At 39.3% G+C, this 7,906-nt stretch overlaps 1 protein-coding gene across 1 annotated transcript; it reads left to right on the top strand.

The window, feature by feature from the left end:
• The first annotated feature begins 3,190 nt into the window (after positions 1-3,190).
• On the top strand, positions 3,191-4,121 carry LOC123239796 (homeobox protein NANOG-like). Its single transcript, XM_044667092.1, is given in 2 exon segments — positions 3,191-3,739; positions 3,741-4,121. Coding segments are annotated over 2 exon segments (930 nt in total).
• The last annotated feature ends 3,785 nt before the right edge of the window (positions 4,122-7,906 follow it).

Raw genomic sequence — 7,906 nt, 5'->3', positions numbered from 1 at the left:
TCTCTCTCTTTCTCTCTCTCTCTCTCTCTCTCTCTTTCTCTCTCTCTCTCTCTCTCTCTTTCTCTCTCTCTCTTTCTCTCTCTCTCTCTCTCTCTCTCTCTCTCTCTCTCTCTCTCTCTCTTTCCTTCCCTCTCTCCCTCCCTCCCTCCCTCTCCCTCTCCCTTATTCTTCTGTTCTAAAATCAATACTAAGTATGAGTTCCAAGGCAGAAGAGTGGTAAGAGCTAGGCAATTGGGATTAAGTGACTTGCCCAGGGTCACACAGCTAGGAAGTATCTGAGGTTGAATTTGAACCCCAGGACCTCCCACCTCTAGACCTGATCCTCTATCCTGTGAGCCACCCAGCTGCCCCTTTAAAACTGTTTCTAATCAAAGCAGTGTCTCTGAAAAGATGCCTCTCATTGTCAGAACCAGGTAAGAGGTCTTTAGTGCTTACAAATATATCTGTTATTACTACTCTCTCCTTCCCAGTCAAAAAAATGAAGCAAATACCAAGACCCCTTTACCTTCATTAGCTGCCAATATTTAATTAGAGGAAAGGGGGAAATTGCAGCAAACATCCTTTCAGTAACAAACAAATAATTCTGGGCTACAGATAATTGGAAGATGACCTCGGGTTTCCCTGGGCAAGAAGCAAAAAGTCTCAGAATTAAAAACAGGTACATTCCAGAACCCTTGATGTGAACACACTGTAGTTTGAGAATGTGCCTATTTGGCTCTCAGCACATATAAATTTGGAACTTGCTGCTGACTTATGAACCACAGCTCCCTCTCCAATGCCAAGAAACAAGCCCTTGCTTTCAAGGACAGGAAGCTCCAAGCTGTTGTCCCTGATGGGTCCATCTCAGGTCTCACTCAGTGAGATTTCCGTTCCTGCAAAGGTCAGGGCTGGAGGTGACACAAGCAATAAACTTAAAGCAGCAGAAAAAATACAGTGGCTGACCTCTGAATGTCCCCACCCTCCCAGGGCAAATGAAGAAGAGACCCCTTTCACTTTTCTTTAGAGAAGTAGAGCCCCTTTGGCATAGACTTTTTTTTTTTAAGCCTTTACCTTTTGTCTTAGAATCAATATTAAGAATTGGTTCCAAGACAGAAGAGCATTAAGGATTAGGCAATTGGGGTAAAGTGACTTGCCCAGTGTCATAGAACTAGTAAGTGTCTGAGGACACATTTGAACCCAGGATCTCCCATCTCCAGGCCTGGCTCTTAATCCATTGAGCCACCCACCTGCCCTAACACAGTCTTTTTAGGGAGTCACCAAACTTTCATTGGTAATGACTGGGATTATTAGACCACATTCCTCTGGCAGAGGTGACCTCAGGGCACTGCAGAAGAAAGGTTGATTCAGGGCAAAATCAGTTGTTTGCAAGGACATAAAAAAGCTCCTCCATGTTCCTGGAAGGGATCTAGTTATACTCTGAAAGTATAGATTGGTTTTCCCTCATCATAGCACTCTCTGTCTCTGTCTCTCTGTCTCTCTGTCTCTCCGTCTCTCCGTCTCTCTCTCTCTCTCTCTCTCTCTCTCTCTCTCTCTCTCTCTCTCTCCCTTTCATTCTCTCTCTTCCCACTCTCTCCTTCCCTCCCCCTCTCTCTTTCTCTCCCTCTATATACATATACCTATGTAATGTATATGTAAATGTGTATGTGTATATAAAAAATTATTTATTTGTTTGTTGTTTACACTGAAAAACCCAGATAACTCCCTCCTTTCTTCCTCTTCCCCATTAGAGAAGGCATCATTCGACCAAAAGATATATGTATATATATAAAGCTACATCTTATTTGTTTCTGTTTATCCCATTATACATTTTAATAGCTCATGATAAGGTATGGCCTAGCAGAAAATGGAGAGAGTAGAAATAAAGGTGGTTTCATTGGCCAGTGACCAGAAAACACAGCCAAATCTCAAGCTAGAACCAGTCATTGCCATTGTTCTAGATTTTCAAAAGAGACAAAACAATGATAATTAGAAGAGAACCGATATATCAGAACAAATCTGAAATATCAGTACCCTAATTGTTTACTCAGTGGTTCAGTGACATTGACCTTGCTATTCCTTGCTCATGATACTCTGTCTCCTGATAGAATTTGTGCCCTGTTCCCTGGCTGTTATCTATACCTGTAATGTTGCCCCTCTTCAACTCTACTTTTAGTTTCCATGGCTTCCCCCAAGACAAAATAAGGGTTAAAAAAAAAACAACTTCTCTTAATACAAACTCCAGAAATTATGCCTAATAATGAAATCTGAATTGATTTTGAAGCAGCAGGTATATTTAGACTGGAATAAAAAACTTTTTTTTAATAGCTTGAATCCAACTAGCATATGAATCCAACTAGCATATGAATTATAGCAAAATAAGAATTCAAAAAAGCTACCATCTGCTATCACCAAAGATATGCTAGTAAATGTTTTACAACCAGCTTTCCAGAAATAGTAGAATATACTTTTAAATTTACTCTACATTATTTTTGTGGTGACAAACAATTGGAAAATGAGGGGTTGTCCCATGATTGGGGGAATGGCTGAACAAATTGTGGTGTATGATAGTGATGGAATACTATTGTGCTATGAGGAATGATGAATCAATGGATTTCTATAAGAACTAGAAAGACCTTCAAGAACTGATGCAAAGTGAAATGAGCAGAACCAGGAGAATATTATACATAGTAATTGAAACATTATGGGATGATCAAATGTGATTGACTCTGCTACTAAAAGCAATCCAGGACAATCCTAAGGGACTTAAGAGAAAGGATGCTATCCACATTGAGAGAAAGAACTATGGGAGTAAAACACAGAAGAAAACATGATTTATTATTTGTTTATATGGGTGTATGATTTTGGGTTTTGAATTTAAAAGATTATTATTAGAAAAATTAATAATATGGGGAAAAGTTTTGAATGATAATACAGTGGAATCGTTTGTCAGCTCTGGGAGGAGGAGGAAAGAGGAGAAGGAGAGAACATGAATCATGTAACCATGGAAAAATATTTTTAAAAAAATAAAAACTATATTTAAAATAAATAAATGGAGTTCACACCCTCCTGTCTAGGCCCCCAAAATCCTTTGTCATTTTCCAGTCTCTTCCAGTTTTTAACCCAAAGACTTCCTTTTCTACTTTGTCAACCATACTTACTGCGACTTGACTGCCAAGGTTGGACAGCTTCCTTCCAGCATCTCCTCTAAAACATGAGCTCCTGCTCTCACTCTCAGCAATGCCAGTCTTGCCGGCCCAAAGGGGATGCCAGCCACCCTTACTACACCTGGATCTCCTCGTCCCAGCCGGGGTCACTTACTTCCCCAAGCCTTTACTCTAATTGCCACCTACAGAGTCCAGGAAAGCTCCAGCCAAGCACAGCAATTTCTCCTGCTCCTTCATCCATGGATAAATTTATTCAAGATACTCCTGATTCTGCCACTAGCCCTACTTCAAATAGCCTTTCCTCCCAGAACAAACCCAAGACCCATCAGGGAAAAGACCAAAGCCCAGTCAAAAAACCTAAGATGAGGACAGTGTTCTCTCAGGCTCAACTGAATGTACTCAACAGCAGATTTGTGGAGCAGAAATACCTAAGCCCACAGCAGATCCGAAATGTGGCTGAGAACTTGAACCTTACTTACAAACAGGTCAAGACCTGGTTTCAGAACCAGAGAATGAAATCAAAGAGATGGCAGAAAGATAGCATGTGGTCAAAGAATGGCAACCGTAATGTTCAGAATGGATCAGCTCTTGGGGAAGTACATAAGTCTCTACTCTCTATTTCACCAGGACTATATGGTTAGTTCTTCTGGAACCCTTCCAGTATGGAGCAACCAGACTTGGAATAATCAGTTCCAGAATAGTGGTGAGAGCTCCTATCAGCATCAGATATTTCAGCACTCTTACCCTGCCAGTGACTTGGGGACTACCTTTGGAAATAATACTAGTGGGGCTTATCCCATGAAATCACAGACTTCTATGAGTTTTAATACCCCCCACCCCATGGAATATCTCCCAAGCTACTCTATGAACATGCAACTGACCCACAGCAAGTCAGAAGAGGACTATGATTATCGGCAGGCCAGTGATGCTCAAACGCAATTCTTAGATCCCATTGGGGTACCTGTATTCCTGTCATAATCTGGGCAGTTAATTTTTCCTCCTAGAAAAAGTACTCTTTCCAGGGCTCCTTACCACTGGTTTCCCTCTTTTTTTAGTGTCTCTGTTATGTGATTGTTGTTGGTTTACATGAGTGAAAGATGTCTTACTTATATACAAGTAGAGGGTCTCTATGCTCTCCATGTTTTGCTGGCTGGCTCCAGGTTTAAGCAAGGTTGGACTATATAGAAAGTCCATAAGTTTCAGAATCCTGGTCTAAGTGACAGGATGAAACCCAACATCAGTGGGGGAAGAAAGGTACTAAAGAAATGTAATGGGAAAGGACTTGTTGGGGAGATTTCAATGGTTTTGTGTTGTTGTTGTTGTTTTTTTTTAACTTAGGGTTTGGGTGAAATATTGTGGATACAGTAAATTAAAGCTAGTTATATTTCTGTATTTTTAATCTTAATATATTCTTTTAATAGAAACATAAAGAAGTTCATGCTAGTGTCTTCTCTCTGAGATTATTCCCCAATTTATCCCTTATATGTCATCTCTTTTGTACCTACTTGCTTACATGTTCTGTCTCCTGTTAGATTGTAAGCTCATTTAAGGGCAGGAACCAACTTTTGCTTTTCTTTGTACCTACCATGCTTGGCACAGTGCCGGGTACATCTTAGGCTCCTTAATAAATACTTGCTCACTTCAAAAAAAATAAATAAATAAACAAACAAACAAACAAACAAACAAATAAATAAATGTACTATGCATTATTAACATTTTTCTATCATTTTTTGAGAATTAAATTTAGTTTATTAAAATACATCAAAGTACAGCCAGTTACGTGACTCAGTGTATAGAGAGACAGGCTTGGAGACATGAGGTCCTGAGATCAAATCTATCCTCAGATATTTCCTAGCTGTGTAACCCTCAGCATTTCCCTTAACCCCAATTGCCTAATCTTTATTTTTCTTTTGCTTTGGAACCAACACTTAGTATTGATTCTAAGACAGAAAGTAAGAGTTATTAAAAAAGCAAACAAATGTCAAAGTAGCAACAAGTTGACAGGATGATCCCTGGAATTCAGCCTTCCATCTAGACTAATCTAAGTAAGCAACAAAATAAGCCAAGCCTTGATTTGTTATATTTTCTGATTTCAGAACTATAAATGCTCATATTGAAATTTTAATAACTGGCTCTTGCCAGCAAGTAGAATTTGGCTTCAGCACACGATTGTGTCCTGGGTAGATGGCTATAACTATCATAAATAAATACATTCTCTCACAGTATTTATTTAAAAAAATGTTTTAGGACCTGCCCAGACAAGCATGCAACCTTTTCTGTAGTAAGAACTACAGGAGGAAAGATAGAGTGAATCAAGGAATCTGTCTCTTTCTGAAATTTCATTTTTATTGTCATGCAGAACACACTTCCATATTGATCATTGTTGTAAGAGCTCATGTATACATAACTAGAACCACAAAATCAAACCATAAATACACTGATGTGAAAGAGGACTCCAAGAGGTTTTTCTCTGGAGCTAGAGAACATTCCCCATCATGTCTTTCAGGATTGTCCCAGATCATTGAACTGCTGAGAGTAGCCAGACAATCATCTGACAGTTTTACAGAGAATCATCATTCGATATTGCTTTTGTGTACAGTGTTCTCCCAGTTCTGCTTAATTCATTCTGCATCAGTTCCTACAGATCTTTTCAGCTTTTTCTGAAATCATCTTGCTTATCATTTCTTATAGCACAATAGTATTCTATCACCAACATGTACTATAATTCATTCAGTCATTCCCCAATTAATGGACTTCCCCTCAATTGCCAATTCTTTGCCACCACAAAAAGAGCAGCTATAAATATTTTTGTACAAGTAGATCTTTTCCCCTTTTTAAAAATTATCTCTTTGGGATACAGACCAGTAGTGGTATTGCTGGTTCAAAAGGTATGCACAATTTTATAGCGTTTTGAGCATAGTTAGGATATCTCTTAAGAACAATTGTCAAATACCACCATGGTAGAGGCAACTTGAAAAGGGTGTTAAGGGTACATATATTTTTTTAACCCTTACCTTATATCTTAGAATCAATACTGTGTATTGGTTGTAAGGCAGAAGAGTAGTAAGGACTACTCAATGGGGTTAAGTGACTTGTCTAGGGTCACTCAGCTAGGAAATGTCTGAGGCCACATTTGAAACCAGGACCTCCTGTTTCTAGACCTGGCTATCAGTTTACTGAGCTGCCTCCTAAAAAATATATCCAGTACACCCGGTAGAAAATTTGAATGCCACATCACCCAGTTAAAGGCAACAAAAATAGAAATACATGGAAAAGAATCCGGAAAGCAAAAGCATAACAGAAATTGTAGATTCCCTTAATCAGCAATTGGAAATAATAGGTAAAGGTGACTTAAGGATTCAAAGCAGAACAAAGAGCAAAATGAACAATTCCGCATCAATCTGAACTTTTGCTGTAGAGACTTGAGAAGAAAGACTCTTCCTCCCTCCACCCTCCATTCGCCCAAAGAGGAAGGATATAGATTTTTCTGCGGTCTGTATAGTCACAAGACAAGTGACACAAGGAAAGGGCAAACTGGATCAAACAAAAAACAGAAAGGTTTTTGCCCTGGTAATGTCCAGTGACAGGACAGGCTTTAATCAAGGGATTAAGCTTCTTTGCAAAAGTAGGAAGTGGTAGGGGTGGATAAGAGCCATAATTATTGACTTAAATACTTTACTGAGCTTGTATAAATGAAGAGCAAGGCACTTTACCAGAGTGCTCCCAGGTATAAGCCTCATTCTACCTTTCTTTTCTTTCTTTCTTTTTTTTAAACCCTTAACTTCTTAGCTCCTTGGTGGAAGAGTGGTAAGGGTGGGAAATGGGGGTCAAGTGACTTGCCCAGGGTCACACAGCTGGGAAGTGTCTGAGGCCCGATTTGAACCTAGGACCTCCCGTCTCTAGGCCTGACTCAATCCACTGAGCTACCCAGCTGCTCCCCCCCCCCCTTTCTTAACAGAAACAATCCATAAGCATTTATTAAATGCCTTCTATGCACCTGGCACTATGCTAACTGCTGGGAATACAAAAGGAAGAAGCAAAAGACTGTCCCTGCCCTCTAGATACTCAGAATGTAATTAAGGTATTACACAATTTTAACAGAAAGTGTCACTTATCTATTACTACAGAGTGAGAACTGCAAATGGGGACAAAATACCTGTGACAGGAGGTCCTGAGTTCAAATCTATCCTCAGACACTTCCTAGACCCTGGGAAAGCCCCTTAACCCCTTAATGCTTTAAGCAAAGTGTTTACCTTTTGTGTCACTAAAAAAAACAAATCTAATAGAGATTTTATCTTCTTAAAACCCTAGTTTGTCTACATCACCACCCTATTCAATAATTTTTTCATTGATTTATAAAGCAATAAAGTTATAAAAGGCAATGATTTTTTTTACCCCATATATAAAAATATTAATAAAATTAAAAAATTAAAAATATATAAAAACAATTTTAATTTTTTATTAATTTATTGTCGACGTGGAATCTAGAGACCCCAAACTTGTGGCCTAGTGAGATCTGATGAACCCCAAGTTTTAGGAATAGCTTGTAAGTTGGAGACCCCCAAAGCTTGTGCTTGTTCCCAGTTCCCAGTTCCCCTGAGAATCCACCTGAAGGGAATCTCAGGCTAGCAGTTGCAGACTGAATAATGGACCCTAGGGTAAATGCTAAATACCCTTTTGTCTAAGGTAGTCTTCCCCAACATATCAGAGACCCTTTCCAAGGAAGACACACGGGGCAGGGACCATCCTTTAGTATCCATTGT

Source organism: Gracilinanus agilis, chromosome 3, assembly GCF_016433145.1.
Source record: "Gracilinanus agilis isolate LMUSP501 chromosome 3, AgileGrace, whole genome shotgun sequence".
NCBI classification, from domain to species: domain Eukaryota; kingdom Metazoa; phylum Chordata; class Mammalia; order Didelphimorphia; family Didelphidae; genus Gracilinanus; species Gracilinanus agilis.
The sequence above is the reverse complement of the archived record's forward strand: the minus strand, read 5'-3'. Positions and strand labels throughout refer to the sequence as shown.